Source organism: Jaculus jaculus, chromosome 1 (assembly GCF_020740685.1).
Source record: "Jaculus jaculus isolate mJacJac1 chromosome 1, mJacJac1.mat.Y.cur, whole genome shotgun sequence".
NCBI lineage: Eukaryota > Metazoa > Chordata > Mammalia > Rodentia > Dipodidae > Jaculus > Jaculus jaculus.
In genome coordinates this window covers 112,112,566-112,135,306 of record NC_059102.1, presented here as the reverse complement: position 1 = coordinate 112,135,306, position 22,741 = coordinate 112,112,566, and the positions used below count along the sequence as shown (strand labels likewise).

At 40.7% G+C, this 22,741-nt stretch overlaps 2 protein-coding genes across 4 annotated transcripts in view; both read left to right on the top strand.

The window, feature by feature from the left end:
- Positions 1 to 1,900: 1,900 nt before the first annotated feature.
- LOC101608698 (bile acid-CoA:amino acid N-acyltransferase) lies at positions 1,901 to 14,290 on the top strand. The gene is made up of 4 exons (XM_004656969.2): positions 1,901 to 2,026; positions 6,234 to 6,713; positions 11,284 to 11,486; positions 13,495 to 14,290. The coding sequence occupies exons 2-4, from the start codon at positions 6,248 to 6,250 to the stop codon at positions 14,086 to 14,088; spliced, it is 1,263 nt and encodes a 420-aa protein (XP_004657026.2). The 5' UTR covers positions 1,901 to 2,026; positions 6,234 to 6,247; the 3' UTR covers positions 14,089 to 14,290.
- Positions 14,291 to 16,199: 1,909 nt separating this feature from the next.
- Positions 16,200 to 22,741, top strand: part of LOC101608410 (acyl-coenzyme A amino acid N-acyltransferase 1) — a 32,687-nt gene continuing 26,145 nt past the window's right edge. For all 3 annotated transcript variants that reach the window (XM_004656968.2, XM_045137009.1, XM_045137004.1), the window contains exon 1: positions 16,200 to 16,409. The gene's annotated coding sequence lies outside the window, so the exon portion shown is untranslated. The remainder of the gene's footprint in view (positions 16,410 to 22,741) is intronic.

Here is a 22,741-nt window from a genome sequence, read left to right as displayed (position 1 = left end):
TGGTAGTCTTTTTCTACAGGTAGGTTGTTAGAAACACAGGCCCAAAAGAACATAGATTCTGATGTGCCCTGGTGAGTCTAGAAGACAACTCCAGTCTGACTCCATGTGGCAATCAGGAACAGTTTCCTGTTCCTTCCTCCCGAATTTTTCATGGGATTTTTCTCATCCATAGGCTCTTTCTGAGACTGTGCTTCCCTGAACCCACCATCCAATCTAGGTTCACCATGTGCAATGGGACTTGGCTGCTCAAGCTCATATTAACTGGGTGCCCAATTTACATTCCAAGGTTGTAAGAAAACCCAATCCCAGTCACCATGTGGACAACCTGCTTAGGACCCCTCCCATCTTGAGAGTTTCTGCTTTATTTCCCTAAAATAAATCTTTCTTAATTTACCTTTCTGTGTATCTACGCTTGCCAATTTGTTGTGTGTCCTAAGATAAAAGTGTGAAAGCCATTTGCAGAAAGAGTTAGCATGGCCATTTCGGGTCCCACATTCCAACCCCTAAACTATGCTTAATCAGAGCTCAAAGGGGGTTCTGACACTCTCAAATCCAGTAAAGCTTCCAATCTACCATGGTGTTGTAGTTAGGTTTGCATTGCTGGCAGAAATCACCCAACCAAGAGCAGCTTTTGGGGAAGAAAAAAAAAAAAGTTTATTTTGGTTTACAGGCTTGAGGGGAAGCTCCACAATGACAGAGAAAACAATGGCACGAGCAGCAGGTGGACGTCACCCCTGACCAACCTAAGGTGGACAACAGCAACAGAAGAATGTGACAAACACGGGCATGGGGAAACCGGCTATAATGCTCATAAGCCCGCCTGCAACAATACTCTGCCTCCAGGAGGGGTTAATTCCCAAATATCCATCAGCTGGGAACCTGGCATTCAGAACACCTAAGTTTAAGGGGGACACCTGAATCAAACCACCACACATGGTGTGAGGAAACCCAAACTAGCTCATGCAGAAAGACCACAATGAGGCCAGTTATACTGGAAAGAATACCACCGGTTGTGAGCCATTATCACCTCCCAAGTACTTGAATGAATGTATCTCAGATGATTTTCCCTCTTGCCTTTGAGACTTCCATTTGAATTGCCAAACATTTTGTAGAGACTTCTTCATTTCTTTCTCAGACAGGGTTTCCCTTCATAGCTTAAGTTGTCTTTAAAACTCTCTCTCTTGCCTCAGCCTCCCTAGTGCTGGGACCACACACTTTTACCACCATACCCTGGAAACAAATTGTGTCTGAGAAGAATTGCAGTCACCTATAACTATTTTTTAAAATTTCATTTTAGGGCTGGAGAGATGGCTTAGCGGTTAAGCGCTTGCCTGTGAAGCCTAAGGACCCCAGTTCGAGGCTCGGTTCCCCAGGTCCCACGTTAGCCAGATGCACAAGGGGGCGCACGTGTCTGGAGTTCGTTTGCAGAGGCTGGAAGCCCTGGCGCGCCCATTCTCTCTCTCTCCCTCTATCTGTCTTTCTCTCTATGTCTGTCGCTCTCAAATAACTAAATAAAAAAATGAACAAAAAATATTTTTTTTAAAAGTTTCATTTTATTTATTTGAGAGTGAGAGAAAGAGGGAGGGAAGGAGGGAGGGAGAGAGACAGAGAGAGAGAGAGAGAGAGAGAGGGGGGGGGAGGGAGGGAGAGAGAGAAAATGCGTAATACCAGGGCCTTCAGCCACTGTTAAGAAACTCCAGACACATGCATTTGGCTTATGTGGGTCCTGGGGAATTGAACTTCAGTCTTTTGGCTTTGCAAGTGCCTTAACCACTAAGTAATCCCTCCAACCCCCTATCACCATTTTCATTTGCACTCCTGGCCTGGGTGTGTTTTTATTTCCATTATCTCTGGTCTTTGTTCAAGGTCCAATGTCCTCCCTAGTACTAAAACTCAGCCTTCTTGTTCCTGGAAGAAGAGTGAGATAAAAGAACGCTTTCTAACTCTGACTTGATATCCAGTATTTTTCAACTCCTACTGGATCTATAAAATAGCCAGAGCCTTTTCTTTGGGACTTGCAACCGAGGTAAGGCATGTGTGTGTGTGCCGTCTACTTCCCACTGTCCACTTTAGAGATACCATCACCACAAGCCCTTAGTCCTTAGTCCTTATTCTTTTTCAACTTGTTTCTTTGGCTGCTCTGACACCTGACCTCTCTTTCTCTTTCATCTTCTCTCCTCACTTTCTCCCCCTCTTTCTCCTAGCTCAGTGAGCTCCTGACATGTCCTTTAAATTATCACTATTTGCAGAAAATCGTGTATTATTTGAAAACAGTGATATAAGAATCTTATAACAATATGATTATATTTATCCTACTTCCACCTGTGTCACTGTCTCTTATTTTGATCTCCTATATAGACATCACAATACAGTTTTTTAATTTCAACAATCTCTAGGTTTTAAATTGTATTTAAATGCACATATATATGTATAGACAAATAAAGAAATTTCAAAAGGACTTTTTATATTTTTCCAGATAATAAACTTGTGCTTTTCACTATTTTCCACATAGATGAGGTTGTGTGCCTATTATAATTTCCCCTCCATATAACAGTTTTTGAAGTGCTAATTTATTGAAGTTTCTTGCTTATTCCCCCTGGAATTATCTTTATTTTGAGGTATATATTTGTTAGATAAGAAATTTCATGTATTTTGTTTTATTTTTATTTTCTTTTTTTCTAATTTATTTTTTATTGACACCTCCCATAATTATAGACAATAACCCATGGTAATTCCCTCCCTCCCCCCACTTTCCCCTTTGCAACTCCACTTTCTATCATACTTTCCCCTCTCAATCAGTCTCTTTTATTTTGATGTCATCATCTTTTTCTCCTATTATAATGGTCTTATATAGGTAGTGTCAGGCATTATGAGGTCACAGATATCCAGGTCATTTTGTGTCTGGAGGAGTTCATTGTAAGGAGACCTGTCCTTCCTTTGGCTCTGAACATTTTTGTTTGTTTGTTTGTTTTCTAAGTTAGAATCTCACTGTAGCCCAGGCTAACCTGGAATTCACTATGTAGACTCAGGTGACCTCAAACTCATGGTGATCCTCCTACCTTTGCTGGGATTAAAGGCGTGTGCCACCATGCTTGGTTTTTTTCTTTTTTTTTTTTTTTTAGTTGGCTCTTGCATATTTTTCTGCCACCTCTTCCACAATGGATCCTGAGCCTTTGAAGGTATGATAGAGATGTTTCAGTGCTGTGCACTCCTCTGTCACTTTTCAGCACAAGGTCACCACCATTCAAAAAGAGAAGCTTCTCTAACAAAAAGTGAGGGTAGCATTAATATATGGGTATGAACATTAAAAGAAGTGCTTACTGGTCAGTTTGGTGAGCATAGTATATACATTTATCCAGACACCAGCAGATGTTACACCCCTAGAGCTCATGACTAATGCTTGTCATTGGTTTTCAGTATCAGGCATGTATTCCCTCCCATAGAGTGGGCCTCCAGTCCAATTAGAGAGCAACTGGTTTCCTCCACAACAGACAGGCCACTATTGCACCTGTTGGCTCATTTGGCCTGGCTGGCCAAATTTAAGGCTTGCAGTATCCAGTGTTGAGTATCTCCACGGTGATTTCTTTCTCTGCCATGGAATTGCATGCAGTGTAGCTTTTCCCAGCTTTTCTTTTTCCCTCTGTACACTGTAAAGATGCATTGTCTATTGCCTTTATTGTTTGTGAAAAGTTAAATGTTAATTTATACTCATAATTTTCCTGTATCCAATGTTTCTATTTTTCCCTATGTCAGAATTTACACCATATAGTCTTGATTTAACTATGTAATATAATAGTTGTGATTTCCAATAATAATAATACATAGCTGTGGGCTTTGTCTCCTTTGTGCTTGTCAAGTTTTTTTTGCAACTGTGACATGGTGTTTTTCAACAAATTAGGGAAAACTTCAGCCATTGTGTTATGGTAAAATATTTCTTCTGTGCCTATCTGTCAACTCAGGTAACAATATTAGAGAATAAATATCATATATTCAAATATTTGTCCCATACATCTCAAGCTTTCTATTGTTTCACATTCCCTTTTTCCTTTGTATTTTAATTTGAAAGCTTTGTATTGAGCTGTACTTGTGTTTGGTGGTCACTTTCTATTTCCTTCTAATAATTCAAATATTTGAAATATTTGGGGCATTTCTGTTTCTACGGTACTGTTTCTTCTTATAATCATGAGTCATTTTGGAGGTTGTTGTGGGAACACATGTTCATATGTGTGTGGGTGCACACATGTGTGTGCAGGCAGGCCAGAGATTGATATTGGATGTTCTTCTTTGTCACCTTCCACCTTAGGTTTTTTTAATTTTTATTTATTTATTTTTTTGAGGTATGGTCTCACTGTAGTCCAGGCTGACTTGTAATTCACTATGTAGTCTCAGGGTGGCCTTGAACTCATGACGATCCTCCCATCTCTGCCTCCCTAGTGCTGGGATTAAAGGCGTGTGCCCCCTAAAATTCACTGACTTGGCTCAACTAATTAGCCAGTAAGTAATAATGACAGTGCTGGGGCTGCAGGCACGTACCACCACACTAAGCATTTTACATGGGTGTTGGGGATCTGAACTCAAGTCCTCACTGAGCCTACATGACAAGCACTTTTCTACTGAGAAAAAGGAAGTTATAAAGAAAGCTGATTTTTATTTATTTGTAAGCAGAGAGAGATAGAGAAAAGAGAGACACAGAGACAGAATGTGCATGCCAGGGCCACCAGCTACTCCAAATGAACTCCAAATACATGTGCCACTCTGTGCATCTGGCTTTACATAGGTACTAGGGGAATCGAAGTCGCATCATTAGGCTATGCAAGCAAGTGCCTTACCGCTAATCCATCTCACCTGCCCTATTCTTTTTTTAAAAATTTATTTATTTGTAAGGAAAGAGAGAGAGAAGAGAGACATAGAGAATGGACGCACCAGTGCCTTCAGCCACTGTAACCAAACTACAGATGTATGCACTACTTTGTGCATCAGGCTTTATGTGGGTACTGGGAGTGAAACTTGGATTGTTAGGCTTTACAAGCAAATGTTTTATCCACTGAGCCAATTATCCAGCCCTTTCTCAACTCTTGATTGGACTTTTAACTCATAAGTTAAGGTGTCAGATGCTCATGGTCATATAAAACCTCCACCGAGTCAGTGGCCTCCAGGTTCTTGTCCCATGAATTGTAGAATGAAATCCATGGACCACAGATAGTGAGGTTTAGCAGTTTTCTGTAGTGTAGTGGTTATCATAAGTAGTGAAATTTAGAAAGAAGGAAAGGGGCAGAGCTTCCGTATATCAGGAGGGATCCCCAGAAATGAAGTGGCATTGAAGGTTACCACCTTGGAGTTAATAAGGCTTTAGGGGGCAGGGTGACAAGCTATTCAGTCTAGTTCCCATGCCTGATTTCCAGGCACCTTGAAGTCTTAGTTACATCCTCACATCTTCCTAGGGAAGTGGAACTCCTTTAGGGAAAAGAAGCAAGGAAAAACAAAACATTATTATTCTGGCATTATTACTTCTGGCATTACTGTTAAGAATCCTTTAGGTGAAAAATAAATAAGGTAATCAAGGTCCTCCTTGCAAGCGCAAAGACATTCCCTACTTTTAGCCAAGAGGAAGAGAAAAACCTGTTGACTTTCAGAGTTCTGTTCCCCTAAACTGTCTAGCCAATTTCTATCTTCTCCTTTTCATTAATCTTGAAGGATAAGGTTATAAAACATTCTGTAAGACTTCCATGTACCTGAAGATCTTAGCTTCTAATTTTGCTTTAAGTCTGGGTAAATCCTAAAGTCAAAATGATGGCTTTTTTTTTTTTCCTTTAGGAAGCAATCCCCATAGGAGTTTTATAGTGGGGTTAACTCTTCTGTATAGATAAATGTTTAATAAATATTCAATAAATTGGCCTGTTTTCCACCTCACATCTCAGTCCTATCCACCACGGTACCTGGTTTTCCAAGAGTTCTGCATGACAGGTGGTGTCACTTTCCATGAAGTGTTGACGTCATTCATGCATTGCTGGATTGCTGCTTCGAGTTATAAAACTTACAACTTTTCTTCCTGCATACTAAAAATTTGTTGAAAACTCCCAGGAGTCTTACACTATAAGATTATTGCAAAATATTTGTTAAATCAATACAAAATTAAAATTGAATCCCAAGAGGTCAGATTAGGGGTTCTTCCTATAATTTCTAAACCTTATTACTACCTTATTTCATTCCTCCTTATTTCTTTCTCATTCAAGGTACTACCCTGAAAATGGCTCAGCTGACGGCTGCTCCTCTCAGTGCCCTTGTTGATGAGCCGGTGCACATCCGAGCTACAGGCCTAACTCCTTCTCAGTTGGTGTGCCTTCGTGCATCCCTGAGTGATGAGAAAGGGAACCTATTTTATTCTCAGGCCTACTATAAGGCCAGTGACACTGGTGAAGTGGACCTGGAAAAGGATCCGTCACTTGGAGGTGACTTTGTGGGAGTCCACCCAATGGGTCTTTTCTGGTCCTTGAAACCTGAAACACCATTAAAAAGACTGATGAAAAGAGATGTGATGAATAGCCCCTTCCAGATTCAGTTAAAGCTTTGTGACCCAGATGTTCCAATTACTAATCGAGATTCTAGTACCCTAACAGCCAGCCTGACTTTGGAGAGGTGGTATGTGGCACCTGGTGTCACACGGATTGAGGTAAAGGAAGGTCGCCTTCGGGGAGCCCTCTTCCTCCCTCCAGGTGAGTGGAATCATTTTGGTCATTATTATCCTTATTTTTTAATGTCATTTGCCTCTAGGAACTTAGCTTGGATGTAGTTAATAGACAGTGTGCCTTTCCTGCCTTAGAACTGGGTTAGCTTTGGATCATTCAAGACATTCTAGAGCTTGTCTAAGAACATGATTAAGTACACTTTATGGAATCACTACATTTTGAGGTTTCCAAAGCTCTGGTTATAAACTAAAAGTATCTGCATTACAACTGCTACCTGGAGACTCTAATCTTCTTATAATGGCAAGTATGCCACACCTCTTTTTCTTTTTTGGATAGGGGGAGTCTGTCATGTTGAGTTTCAATTTAAGCACCTTATTGAATTGTTGCCAAAATATGCTTTTGATGTCATGGAAAAAGCATTGGCAACAAATTCAGAGGCTACAAAGGAAATTTATATTGCTGGGTTGGGGAAATGCTCAGTGGGTAAGAGTGTTTGCCAACAAACATGAGGGTCTGAGAGGACCTGGGAGTGCCTGAGCTAGATTATTTGTACCAGTGTAAATGGCTGGGTGTGGCCACACACTCCTGCATCTTCAGTAGCTGTGGGGAGTAGAGATCAGAGAATTTTGGGGGCTCACTGGGCAAGTTTGACCAAAAATGGCAGCTCCAGGTTTGATAAGAGACTCCATCTCAAGGAAACACATAAATGAATTATAGAGGAGGACATTTTCTTCTGGCCTCTGTGCAAGTGCCAAAGGGGCATGTGCCTCTGCATGAACATGTGCATACATTATCCCACATACATGCATACTATGTATACACGTAAAAATATTGTGTATTTACATACTATGGCATATATATTGTAATATATATAAGATAATACAGCATGTTCCCTAATGAATATAAAATTTATGAAAATATGATTTCTCACAGCTGTCTCAGACACTTGTAAGTGGTGTCAAACTGCTGTGGTCAGAATTTATTAGGAATGAAGATCACAAAGTTGATTTCTCAGTAGACTTTTGCAGGCAAGGTTTTAGGTATGAGCTAGATCCCCTCCAGAAAAATGTTTTGATCTGAGATGTAACCATCACCTCAGCATACTTAGGATGAGGTGAGAGATAGAGACAAGAGAATCCCATGGAAGCTCATGGGCTGGCTCACCTGCCAAATACAGTGCTGAACTAAAGACCCTGCCTCACACAAGGTGGAAGATAATGACTGGCACTTGAGGGTGTCCTTTGATCTCCATGTGCACCTGCAATTATACACGTAAATATGCACACAACACTTACACAGCATTGCAATACACACACCCAAAAATTTGTCGATTGATATGGACCCTTCACCTTCAGATGTGTCAGTACAGGCTATGCTGATTTCTAGGCCTCCAGGACATTGTATGTGCTGTTATTATGCTTCAGGTGTTGTATGTGGGGAGGCACAATGGAGGGCTGAGCTCATGGAGTCATTAAGAAGATGAACTAGGTCGCAAAATGTTTCTCAACTGCAGCATTCTTTGAGATAAGGGACTCACTCTTAACCTGTTCCCCACATCTTACCAATCAGAATATATGAAAGCATGCTTAATTAGTTCACTTAATGTTATTTTTTAAACAAGGATATATATTTTTTTCCTCAAAGTAAGTATAGCAGTTAAAAAAATTCCCAGCACTCTTAAGTCAAGCCACTCCTTTCATCTGTCTGTCTATTATCTATCTATCTATCTATCTATCTATCTATCTATCTATCTATCTATCTATCCATCCATCCATCCATCTATTATCTATCAGCTACCTATCATCTATCTATCTATCATCTATCATCTGTCTATCATCTATCTGCCTATCATCTATTTGCAAGGTGAGAAAGAGGGAAAAAGAGAATATGGAGTGATATGGGGTTTAGCAGTGCCTCTTGCCATTGCCAAAAAAAAAAAAACAACAACAACAAAAAAAAAACCCTCCAGGTGTATACACCACTTTGTGCATCTCGCTTTATGTGAGTACTGGGGAATTGAACTGGGGTCATCAGATTGTGCAAGCAAGCACCTTTGACCTCTGAGCCATCTCTGTAGCCTCAAGCCAATCATTTTAAATGGATACAATTTAAATCAAGTTGGGCTGGAGAGATGGCATAGCGGTTAAGCACTTGCCTGTGAAGCCTATGGACCCCGGTTGGAGGCTCGGTTCCCCAGGTCCCACGTTAGCCAGATGCACAAGGGGGCGCACGCGTCTGGAGTTCGTTTGCAGTGGCTGGAAGCCCTGGCGTGCCCATTCTCTCTCTCACTCTCTATCTGCCTCTTTCTCTCTCTGTCACTCTCAAATAATCAAATAAATAAATAAAAATCTTTAAAAAAATAAATAAAATCAAGTTTACAAGAAAGGAATACTTCCAATAGCTGTATTGTAAATTTCTTGTGGTGGGCTCTGGTTTATTTTGGAAACAAGCAACCTACACAAACAATAAGTATAGAATAATACTCCGGCCATCTTTCTTTTTTAATTTCCCCTTCCTTCCTTCCTTCCTTCCTTCCTTCCTTCCTTCCTCCCTCCCTCCCTCCCTCCCTCCCTCCCTCCCTCCCTCCCTCCCTCCCTCCCTTTCTCTCTCTCTCTCTCTCTCTCTCTCTCTTTCTTTCTTCTTCTTTCTTCTTTTTTTGTTTTTGAGGTAAGGTCTCACTCTATCCCAGGCTGACCTGGAATTCACTATGTAGTCTCAGGGTGGCCTTGAATTCATAGTGATCCTCCTACCTCTGCCTCCCAAGTGCTGGGACTAAAGGTATGTACCACCATGCCTGGCTTTCTATTTTCTTACTATATGCTAGGATGCAGGGAAGGGAGAGTATTATTGAAAGAAACATCTCATTATTTACATCTATTTAGGTAGATACCATCACTGTATAGTTAGTGGAGAATAAGAGAAGTAGGGTTAAGTCAGGATTTATTTTGTTTATTTATTTTTGGGGAGAAATGGTACTGGGAATTGAATCCAAGGCCTTTCCATATGCTAGACAAGAACTTTAGGACTGAACTATGCTGAGCTACTTCTTTCATAAGACAGAACATTGAAACCAGTATAATCATTAAAAATATTTTTGGCGTGTGGGTGTAGGAGCGTATGTATGTATAGTGCATGTACATGTGAGCAATTGCACCTATCCTTTATGGACACCAAAAAAGAACATTGAGTGTCCTCCCCTGTTGCTTTTCCACATTGTTTCCTTGAGACAGTCTCTCATGGAACCTGGAGCTGTCTGCCTGACTAGCAAGCCCCAGCAGTTCCTCTGTCTGTGCTCCCCTTAGGACTGGGGCTATAAGTGTGCATGGTCATGTCTGGCTTTTTTTGTTTGTTGTTTGTTCGAGGTAGGATCTCATTCTAGCCCAGGCCGCTGTGTCACTCACTCTGTAATTCCAGGCTGCCCTTGAACTCACTGAGGTCCTCCTAGCTCTCCACTCAAGTGCTGAAATTAAAGGCATGCACCAATATGCCCAGCTATGCCTGACATTTTACATGGGTCTTGGGGATGAAACTAGGTCCTCATGCTTGCATGGTAAGCACCTTTACACACTGAGCCATCCCTCCAGCCCCACAAAAATACATTGAGGGCAGGGGCTAAGGAGATGATTCAGTAGCTAAAGCCCCTTGCTTGCAAAGCCTTCTGGCCTAGGTTCAATTCCTCAGTGCCTACATAAAGCTGGATACAAAGTGGTGCATGCATGTGGAATTTGTTTGTAGTGGCAAGAGACCCTGGCACATCCATCCATCCACCCCCCACACCACATGCAAATAAATTTAAAAAAATTTTAAAAATATTTTTGAGCTATATACTTATTAAAGAAGCCAGTTAAATTTATGGACCCTCCTTTTGTGTTATAGATTTTTGTTGCCATAACAAATACCAAAGAAAACAAAGCCACTCATAAAGAGAAAACACTTTTGGCTCACATCCAAAATCTGTAGCATTTCTTATCAGCAAAGTACATATAAACATACAAAGAACACTTCATATCTAATTTTATGATCTCCATGGGTTTTCATGGACTTTAGTCCATTTGTGTTTTCATGGATTTCTTTTTTTTAAAATTTATTTATTTGAGAGCAACAGACACAGAGAGAAAGACAGATAGAGGGAGAGAGAGAGAATGGGTGCGCCAGGGCCTCCAGCCTTTGCAAACGAACTCCAGACGCGTGCGCCCCCTTGTGCATCTGGCTAACGTGGGACCTGGGGAACCGAGCCTCGAACTGGGGTCCTTAGGCTTCACAGGCAAGCGCTTAACCACTAAGCCATCTCTCCAGCCCTTTCATGGATTTCTTAACTCCAGTCCTGTAGAAATAATCCATATTGTACCAGGATGCAGAGATGAAACATATCTATTGACATGGTTCCCAAGAACTCCTCCAGATGTTGTGTCCCACTACATATTTAGTAGGCTCCACTGGTGGTATAGACAAAAGGTTGAAAATTTGGGGATTCTATTTGAAAAGTGATGCATTAATTCCACAATCCCCAATGCACTTCTTTGTGGTTTCATATCTTCATTTTCTTCTCCTCACTGTCCTTCCAAAAACAGTTTTGTCCTATATTGTTATTTTGTAGGAGACAATCATTTCCCAGGAGTCATCGATTTATTTGGCAGTGGTGGTGGACTCATTGAATTCCGGGCTGGTCTCCTGGCCAGTCGTGGCTTTGCAACTTTGGCCTTGGCTTACTGGGGCTATGATGACCTGCCCCGGCAGCTGAGGGAAGTGGACATAGAGTACTTTGAGGAAGCTGTCAACTTCCTTCTGAGACATCCAAAGGTAATTTGTGATTCTCCAGTAGGGTTTAGTCCTGTTTTTCCACTGACCATAATGCTCTGTGTTTCCCCCTGTAGACTTGAAATTCTATTTTATTACCCATACTCTTCTCATGAGTTATTTCTCACCTAGTAAGAAAAAAAATTGCAGAGGAAGTTAGGTTCTTTCCATCACAATAATAAAAGGCACTGACTTTTCATGTAGATGGAAATGAGTTCTATTTATGACTCCACATTACCTGATCAAGAGAATATGAGAAAATTACTTACACCCTCGTATTCTCAGTGTTTCCTCCTACCTCAATATTGTGATGATACTACTTCATAAGGTCATGGTGAGATTTGAAGGGGATGTTGACATTCAAAGAAACTGTCCTTGTAGCTAGCAAATTCTAATTACTCAGCAAATATTTATTATTGACATTATTTTCTCATCACCACACTTATCCAGACTGATATATGTATTTCTTTGAAAATTGGTTCTGAATGTTTGTTTACTTGAGAGGACCTGAATATAGTTTTGTAATACTTTCCTATCCACACTCCTTCTTTGAATATTAAAACAGCCTTTGCTGCTAAAAATAAGGTTGTTGCTTATTATTTCTTACTAAATTACCTGGTTATTTTTTAAATTTTGGGCTGTGTTGAACTAGACACTCATGTAGTTTGCACTGCCCTTGAATTTGCTATGTAGTCAAGAATGACTTTGAACACTTGGTTCTCCTGCCTCTACCTTCCAAGTGTTGATGTTATAGTATATGCCAACATCCCTTACTCTTTTTTCTTAATAAAATTGAAGTTAAATTCAATCTATATATAATATAATTTTTCATACAAGGACCCCCCCCCCAAAATACCTGGATAACAGCAATAAGATGAACAACCATTACTGCTGTGCTGAAATTTTACATGGCTAGTTTTAGTGCATATAATAGAATTGTCCTTTAGCAATGGTATTGTTATACTAACCCTTTGTTTGGCTTAGGCATGAAATGGAGAGTTCTTTTTTCTTTATACTTCCTGTGTGATTTTTCCATCACTTTTCTGCAAGTGCCACAAAGATAGCTAGTGAGTAACCCAGAACTTATCTCTTAGAATTGAATACATGGCCTTGACACACAAAATTAAGATCATGTTAGCTTTGAAATTGTGAAGGATAATGCTTTTATGGACAGCTAACAGTGTTTGCTACACTCAATGTACTGCTCACTATATTCTATTTTTTAATGAAAACTCAATTTATAGCTCATTATTTCTTCTGAGACCACTTGATCCCAAGAATCTGTCTGCATGCATGACTATAGAATTGATAATACTCTAAACATCAGGACACCACCCACCTTTCCATCTGGCAGGGAAGTCCCTGCTGACAAGGCACTGGGTTTTCTGCTGTGGGTCTTCCAGTGCTGGCCATATGATAGGTAATCTAAAGAGGCTTATTAGATGACCAAAACTGGAAAAGGAAGCTGAGATAAGGCTCCCTTATTAAGGCCTCTTTTGAAACCCATGCTCTAGTCTAATTTCCCTTCTTCATCTCTCCTTATAGCATACCTAGTCTCCTGAACTTCCTGAGACCTCAGACTTGGTGCAACAAAGATTACACTTCAATTATTCCCTGACTCATATTATTTACTAAAGCATATTCATTTTTATTACTATATTTATTTGTTTATGGTACTGAGGCTTGAACCTAAGTTTTTGTGCTAAGTAAGCACTATCACTAATCTATATTCCTCAGCCCCACATTTGTATTTTTGAGGGCATTTTAAACTCAGATCCAAATATAATGCTGAATCCAACATTTTTATTTATTAAATCCTCATACTTTAAAAAGTATTTCTACTGAATACACACTCTATATTCCAGAATTCAAACTATGAGGTACATAAGCATGTGGGTTTTTTTTTTTTTAACTTGCTTTGTTTCCTTTTATCATTGGAGTTCTTGGTTGGCTGAAATTATGGGTTTCCTAAATGGAAGAAAGAATAACATTTTGTTTTCATTGTTTTTAGGTCCTTGGCCCAGGAGTTGGGATACTTTCCATATGCAAAGGAGCAGAGATTGGACTCTCTATGGCAATTAATCTAAAACAAATCTCAGCCACTGTACTTATCAATGGGCCTAACTTTGTTATTAGCAATCCACATGTATATCGTGGTGAGGTCTCCCAGCCCACACCCTACTCTATAGAGTTGATATCCTCCAATGCCTTGGGATTTGTAGCATTTCATAGAGTTTATGAGCAAACAGGAGATGTGGACAGCCAATATTTTTTTCCTATTGAAAAAGCTCAGGGACATTTCCTCTTCATTGTGGGAGAGGAAGATAAGAATATCAATAGTAAATGCTATGCTCAGCAAGCCATAGAACAGCTGAGAAGAAATGGGAAGGAGAACTGGACCCTGCTATCTTACCCTGGCGCAGGCCACCTGATAGAGCCTCCCTATTCCCCACTGTGCTATGCTTCAAGGATCCCCTATGTGCACCCAAACATCCTCTGGGGAGGAGATGTTATCCCACATGCAGCTGCACAAGAGCATTCTTGGAAGGAGATCCAGAAATTTCTCAGGGAGCATCTTATTTCAACAAGGACCAGTCAGCTCTGAGAGGACTTGATGGTATCACAGAGAAATAGAGAAGTAAATCTTACAAGCACCTCCCAATTTTCATAGAGGAATGTTTGTAATCTCTTGTTTTAAGACTAAAGTTATCTTTTCTTTAATTTTGTTGGTATTTTTTGAGGTAGGGTCTCACTCTAGCCAAGGATGACCTGGAACTCATTCTAACAGGACCCGCATAAGCCATATATGCACAGGGTGGCACATGTATCTGGAGTTTGTTTGCAGTGGCTAGAGGCCCTGGCACACCCATTCTCTTCTATCTGCCTCTCTCCCTAATAAATATATATATTTTTAAAGGCTGGAGAGATGACTTAGTGGTTAAGGCATTTGCCTGCAAAGTCTAAAGACCCAGGTTTGATATCCCAGGGCCCATATAAGCCAGATGCACAAGGTGGCACATGTGTCTGGAGTTCGTTTGCAGCAGCTGAAGGCCTTGGAGTACCCTCTCTCTCTCTCTCTCTCTCTCTCTCTCTCTCTCTTTCAAATAAATAAAAGTTTTTAAAAACAGACATACAAAGAATCATATGCTGATATTTTTAGATTTACTAAGACTGAAATTGATTATACTTATATTTCTCATTTGGGACAATATTTTCTTTTTTTTATTTTTATTTTTAAATTATTTATTTATTTATTTGAGAGCGACAGACACAGAGAGAAAGACAGATAGAGGGAGAGAGAAAGAATGGGCGCGCCAGGGCTTCCAGCCTCTGCAAACGAACTCCAGACGCGTGCGCCCCCTTGTGCATCTGGCTAATGTGGGACCTGGGGAACCGAGCCTCGAACCGGGGTCCTTAGGCTTCACAGGCAAGCGCTTAACCGCTAAGCCATCTCTCCAGCCCTGGGACAATATTTTCATAGCTCATACTTGCTTCACAGTCATTAGAAAACTAGGGCCAGGTATTTTGAGGCAACATGGAAACTTAATGTATATAAGGTAGTTGAATCAGTGTACAATCAACAATTTAATGAACACAAATAAAGTTTTTGTACCTAAACATTCACAGCATTCTGTCATTCTCTGCAATGAGAGGAGCAATCTAGATTCATAGAATTGCAACTCAGGGAAGTAGCTTCAGAGATGAACTGTAAGGATGAGCAGTGTAATACTTACCCTTTCAGTAGACAATATATTAATAGAAAATGAAAGACTTGAGATGAGAAGTATATTTTCCAATGACTATGGGTTTGTTCAAAATAAAAGTGATAAAACCACAATAAAAAGAAAGGATGGGATTAGGAAGAGGTTGTTGTTGCTGTTTACCACAAGGGAAGTTTAAGGACATTATAGTCCAAGACTTAATGAAAAAAACACATAAACTAGAGACAATATGGTGCAGGAGAGATGGCTCAGCAATTAAAGGTACTTGCTTGCAAAGCCTAACAGCCTACGTTTGATTCCCCACTACCCAAATAAAGACAGATGCACAAAGTGGTTCATGTGCTTCGAGTTTCTTTATAGAATCCAGAGGCCCTGGAGTGCCCACTCTTCACTCATTCTCTCTCTCAAATAAATAAAATTATTTTGTTTTTACAAAAAAGAATGAACTATGGGAAAAAACTGTGGGACTATTTCTTATGGACCTTATAAGCAACTTTTCTTAGATTGTTGCTGTGAGATGCTACAATTCTTACTTGTAAATTGCACTAAAGTTATTCATATAACTAATCCACCTGCTTAAAGCAATAAGAATAGGTTTCCTCTGCCATTGGCCTAAGCAGATAGATGACCAATATTGTCAGTGTTTGGAGATGTTGTCTAATCTTAAACTGTGCTCTTTGCCCAATTTCCTTGGTGAGCTAGCTGGAGTCTTAACTCAGAGCAAGCATGTGTGTGAGAAGTGCTGACAACTGAAGACCATGAAGTCAGTCAGTAACTGAGGGCCCACAGGTCTGTTGAAGTGTGAACAGAGGATATGTATGTTTTGCATCAGCAGAGTTCAGTAGATCATAAATCCAGTTCTTTAACAAATGTTTAATAAGTCAAAATTCCCTTATTCTTTATTTATATAATGCTCTAGTTACATATTACTGGGTTTTGGCTACTCAGTATAAATACTAATGAGTTCCTCGCATGCCAAAGAAGCCATGCGTACAGTAACATCAGAGCAGCACTGACAGCAGATGCAGTGAGTTTACTAATGTCTTAGACTAGTCTTCAAGCTTCAGCTTCTTTTTTCCTCAGGCTTCTGCTAGAGGCAGCTAGCACACTCCTGGACTGAGTGTACTGGGAGTTAGTCCTCCCCCTTCTCAGGTGCTGCTCCTAGAAGCATTTTTCTCACTCAGAGCTGTGGCCCTCAAACAGGGTAAGTAACCATATGATGGGGATTTTGCACCTCTGGGTTAGGCACACACAAGTATCTATCCTGTAAAGTACTATGTAATAACTATTTTTAACTTTGTGAGCTATAAAATCTTTGCCAGTACGTCTCAGTTTTGCTACTATAATAAAGGTAAGATATGAGTGACTGTCTGTGTTCCAATTAAACATTTATTTATGTGCGCTGAAATTTACATTTCATATAATATTTTATGTTGCAATTCTTACTTTTTTTCTCCAAGCATCTACAAATGTAAAAATGATTGCTTGGGTGGGAGAGATTGCTCAGTGGTTAAAAGTGCTTGCTGGCAAAAACCAATAGTCCAAGTTCAATTCCTCTATCCACACAAAGCCAGAGGCACAAAGTGATGCATATGTCTGGAGTTCATTTGCAGCTGCAGGAGGCCTTGGTGCACCCATTTTCTCTGTCTTGCATTCTCTCTCTTTTAAATAAAAAAAACTAAGTATTTTTTTTCTTTTTTTAATTAGTTATGGACATACTCAGTATGCAAACAGCACATGGTGCCATCATTTCCCTCATCCCTGACAACCTCCAAAGGGACCCTCCTTGTTGGGATGCCAATTATTCCCATGGGGATTGTGGGTTGTACATTGTGCCATCAGTTATGGGGAAGAGGCAAAGTCTCTGTGCATGTTTCAACTTGTGGCTCTAACAATCTTTCCATCCCCTCTTCTGTAAAATTCCCTGAGCCATGTTGGGTTTGTTTTAAGTCTACTTCACTGATGGGCTCTTTGGAGCCTCAGGATCTCAGTTTGGTAGGTGTTGAGTGTCCTCAGTGTCTATCTCCTTCACCTTTGTGCTGATATCAGGTTCGCTGAGAAAGCAGCTCTCTTGCTCGTTTCCCCAGTTCCTCATTGGTTTCAGCTGGGGCCAGGGTGCAGTGTGCTGGGTTGTTTCTGTCCTTAGGTCCTGCTTCTGTCTGAAAAATAGAAGCAGATTCTCCAATGGAGAGTGAAGACAGCACAGGTTAATTGGGAAAACCATTATTATTTTAGAAACAATTTAATGGGTGTAGACCCTCTTGTAGCTCAAAATTAGTGGGAACTTGATATTGGAAAGCAAACTCATTATCTGGATATGATTCTGACTTGTTTCCCAGTTCCAGATTTGGGTTCCTTTCCACTGAGTGGATCTGTTAACCAATCCAAGAGCAGTTTGTTATCCACCATGGCTGTGTGCCACTATTGTACTTATGTGAGCATCACATCAGGTTGTTTGCTTCTGAATAGCTTAGACCACTAATAGTTCAGACAGATGTTGGCCACTTTCCCCCATTAGCTCATGTAGCACCTTCTAGCATAGACAGGCTAACTGTCTGGAGACTGGCTCTCTTCCATATTCCAGCCAGGTTTCTCCATGTTCTGTACTGAGGCATATGGTGTCTTCAACAGTAGGGTCTTAAACCTTTAGTGTGTAATCAATCAATTCTCTGATAAAAGTCTGTCTTGTTTTGGGAAACCTTGTAGTTCTCTCTGATCAACAGCTCTGTGGGTGTTTACTACATCCTGGTATTGGAAGTTTCAGGCCAGCACAAAGGGAAAAGATAGAAAAAGTAGAAAGAAAAAAGAAAGGAAGGAAGAAAAAAACCAAAGAGCTGGTTCCTTGAAAACATAAACATTGATAAACCTCTGGTCAATTTAATCAAGTGGAAAAAGAGATGCTTCAAATTAATAAAATTAGAAATGAAAAAGTAGAGGTCACAACAGACATGAGGGACACCAGTTTTCCTCAAAATGTCCCACATAATCAGAGAAAAGGGAAAGCTCCCCAACACAGCCATGGTGGGTAACCAACTGCTCTTGGATTGGCTAACAGATCCACTCAGTGGAAAGGAACCCAAATCTGGAACTGGGAAACAAGTCAGAATCATATCCAGATAGATTATGATTACAGACTAACATTGTAGGAAGAAGCACTGTTGTTGGGGTTCCTTCCATTTGATATTTCATGATTTTCCTTTTGCACCATAGTCTTCTGTGATTGTTCCCTTTTATATTTAACTAGATTAGGCTTTTAATGGCAAAGGGGCCTGTCTGCTCAGGTGGGAGGAGTTGGGCCCCTAGTGGGGACCCAGAGACCTGGTGGTGAGGTGGGGAGAAGAGCCTGAAGACTATGCAGTCTTGGAGGCATGTGGAGGGTTGGGGAATAGGAAAGTGCAGTCCTGGTGGTATGGCAGGGCAGGTGTATGGGAAGCATCATCTGGTGGTGGGCCAAGGTGGGGGAATGGAACGCATGGGCCAGTGGCTGGCAGGCCAGGGTGGTGGGATGGCTGTTCCAGTGATACAGCTGGGCAACGGTACAGGACAGCAGTCCCAGTGGCGTGGTGGGTGGGGTGATGGAACAATGTCCCCGTTGCACAGTGGGGTGGGGAGATGGGACAGTAGTCCCAGGGAAAGGGAGGAAAGCCACATAACGGGAGGAATGAGGGCTGATTGGTGCAGGGAAAGGTGAGAGGCACTTGGCCAGGATTCACAGAGCCTGCAGGTAGCACAGGAGTGAAACTGGTCTGCAGTAGGCAGCTGCTACAGCTGCTTGAGGGACTTGGGGGTCTAGTGGGCTACCCAAGAGCATAGGAAGCAGCAGTTTCCCTACTGTGCTCCTCTGCATCCTCCCACTGGATGTCTTCTAGGGCCTGCTGGCCCTAAAACCCCACAGATTGTGCCTGCTATTGGCCTGGGGGGTGAAGCAAGGTTAGGCAGACACCATCTTAAATAAATAAAAGTAAAAAAAAAATAAATGAAAAACAATCTTAACCCACGGGCAGCACAAAAGTAGGCTATAAACTCACAGGGAATAATTTCATGACTCTATGCATCAATTTTGTGAAACTCTACCTTGATAAACCAAAAAAAAAAAAATTCAATAGTAAGAATTGTTCAATCAGAACAATTCAAATGACCTTGTGGATTCATTAAAGGACAAATCATGGTCCAAATGTTCCTAAACTACTGAATTGCAGTAGACGGAAATGGAAGGTGGCTGACAGATAATGAAAATAAATATTAACCAGTAAATAAATTTTGGACCATCTTGTAGGTACAATGGGGAGCAAGAAAAGAAGTCTAGTAGTGATAGTAGCATGAGAACACTTGCTGTATCTGCTTAAGCTGTTCCCTCTGCTGCTCTCTGATTGTTGCAGTCAGTCAGGGTTATCGAGATAAACGTCTAACCTGAGACAGTTGATCAGAGGAAGGGCTTTATTTCAGGCTCACAGATACAGGGGGAAGTTTCATCAGTTGCAAAAGAAGCTGGTTCCTAGCCTAGATGTCCCTCAACGGATGAGTGGAGAATGCAAATGTGGCACATTTATACAATGGAGTTCTACTCAGCGGTAAAGAAAAATGAAGTTATGAACTTTGCAGAAAAATGGATGGACCTGGAAAGTATTATACTAAGTGAGGTAACCCAGGCCCAGAAAGCCAAGCGCCACATGTTCTCTCTCATATGTGGATCCTAGCTACAGATGATTGGGCTTCTGCGTGAGAAGGAAAATGCTTAGTAGCAGAGGCCAATAAGTTAAAAAGGAGATATAAAGGGAAGAGAAAGGAAGGAAGGGAGAAGGGTACTCAATAGGTTGGTATTGTATATATGTAAGTAAATGATTGAGATGGGGAGGTAATATGATGGAGAATGGAATTTCAAAGGGGAAAGTGCGGTGGGGGGAGGGAGAGTATTACCATGGGATATTTTTTATAATCATGGAAAATGTTAATAAAAATTGTGAAAAGAAAAAAATAAAAAAATAAAAGAAGCTGGTTCCTTTTCACAGACCACAGCAGAGAGAAACCACCAAACAGCCAGAAAACAACAAAAGTAGCAAGCATGAACCATTAGAGCTCAAACTGCCGTGAACATGCCTAGTAGGGCTGGACTGAGATCCATTCCCAGTGACACACCCCCTTAGCAGGAATTTACCTGTTAGAGGCTCAAGTAGGAAGCTTAATTCAAAATTCCTGCGGGGCTAGAGAGATGGTTTAGTGGTGTTAAGGTGCTTGCCTGCAAAGCTATGCACCCACGTTCAACTCTCCACATCACAGGGAAGTCAGAAGCACAAGGCAACTTAAGTGCGCAAGGTCGCACATGTGAAGAAGGTGGCATAAGCACATGGAATTAGATTACAGTGGCTGAAGGCCCTGGTGCGCCAACTCTCCCTCTCCTTCTCCCTATCCCTCTCCCATTCTCTCTCTCTCTCTCCTGCTCTCTTCTCTCACTCTCATTCTCTTGCATTAAAAAAAAAAAGCCAGTCTGTTGGGTTTGCCTCGAAAAAAAAAAGAAAAGACTGAGTCTATGGGGCCAACCATTCAAACTATTACATTCAAACTAGTACACTGATCATCTCTGATACAATAATATTAACCTATTTGTTTGTGGTTGGACTAAGCCTCCCTCCTCTATCACTAAGAAGTGGTCTCATTTCACATACCTGACCAATGAGAATATCTCACTATAATAACCATATGATTATAGTGGCTTATATCTCCAGTACCATGTCATATATATATATATATATATATATATATATATATATATATATACACACATACATACATACATATATATACATACACAATATATGTATATGGTATGATGTGATGTGGCACCCCATATTATTATAGTAATATATATATATATATATATATATATATATATATATATATATACATATACATATAACATATTATAATAAATAATATAATAGGCATAATATTCTTGCTTCCAGTTTTAGGACTTAGAAAGTCTGTTTATAAGGTATAGTGCTGCCATTTGGTCTGATAAATATTCCTTGGGATTTTTTTTTTCTTGTTTTTTTTCAGGGTAGGCTCTCACTCTAGCCCAGGCTGATCTGGAACTTATTCTGTAGTCTCAGGTTGTCCAAGAACTCACAGAAATCCTCCTTTCTCTGTTTCCTAAGTACCAGGATCAAAGGTGCATACCTGGCTTATCTTTCAGTTTTTATGTTAAGGAAATCTTTTAAAATAAATTTTGGGGCTGGAGAGATGGCTCAGTGATTCCAGGAGCTTGCTGCAAGCATGCCAGTCTGAGTTCAATCCTCCTCAGCACCCACATAAAGCAGGGCACAAAATGGCTCACATATCTGTAATGCCACTGTGCCTCTATAGTAGGAGGCTGATGCAGGAGAATGAGGAAGCTCTGGTCTGGAGAGGTGGCAGCAATTAAGTGTGCTTCCTGTGCAAGCATGAGGGCCTGAGGAGCCTGAGACTGCCCAACTTAGAATCTCTAGATCCCTGTAACCCAGTCCCATAGGTGAGCAAGCACCCAAGAATCATGGGAGCCCTGGCAACTCCAGAGTCAGAAAAGAGACTAGCTCAAAACAAGTCCAAGGGAAGAGCAATAGAGTGGACACATAATGTTCCAGCCACTGTAGGTGAACAACCCCTACCCCCATGCAGGTTAGCATATGCTGCCCCGTACCACACCATACCATACACACATACACACACTTACACATTCACACACACCTATTAAAAAATTTAAAAAAGAAGACCACAGGCCAGCTAGTGTGGGGCACACAACAGCAAAAACAACAATGGAGAGAGACCTTGTTTCAAAGAAGGTAGGAACGGTTGAACTCTTTGAGATTATCCTCTGAGTTCCACATATATCATAATGCCCAAACACACTCAGAGGTGCATGTACACACACATAATAGATAATACATAAATAGTGTTTTGAGTTTTTTCAATGTGATTTTTTTTCTTTTACCATCACACTGACCTGTATGAATATAATGCAGCAGATTCTTGAATTACAGGTTGCCGTGGACTGGCAAAGCCGGGACCACCATTCCGAGGGAAAACAGGGCCTTGGGAGGTGAGCAAGGAGTTGGCAAAGTGACAGACAGACACACACACAAGGTGAATGCATCTGAGTGTGTTTACTGAAGTGGAGCATCACGTTATATACAATTCTGGTTCAGCCTTTGTTTATTCATGCAGTACAATTTCTATGAACAGCCTCCTTCAAGCATCAAGTATTTTTTTAACAAAAGTTCTAACAGGGTGACGTCATAACTCTAATATATTTTCTTCCTTGAACCATGGCATAAAAATGTAGGTGTAGCAAAGCCTGCCTTTTCATAATTAGATCCCAGTTATTTCCTAATGCTTTCTCTTTGTGCTTTCATAAGCAAGCACTAGAAAGTCTGTCCACAAAAGTTAAAGATTACCAAGAAACATGCTTGTTACCATTGTTTACTAGCATATCCCCATTCCTATACACTCCTGTATAAGGTGATGGTTCATTGATTGGTTCTGGTCTTCGGAATTCTGACTATG

Bases quoted from the DNA above. Each gene is read 5' to 3' on its own strand.
- LOC101608698 (XM_004656969.2), top strand. From the start codon at position 6,248: ATGGCTCAGCTGACGGCTGCTCCTCTCAGTGCCCTTGTTGATGAGCCG. The intron at 6,714-11,283 runs GTGAGTGGAATC...GTTATTTTGTAG, and splicing joins AGCCCTCTTCCTCCCTCCAG to GAGACAATCATTTCCCAGGA. The intron at 11,487-13,494 runs GTAATTTGTGAT...CATTGTTTTTAG, and splicing joins TCCTTCTGAGACATCCAAAG to GTCCTTGGCCCAGGAGTTGG.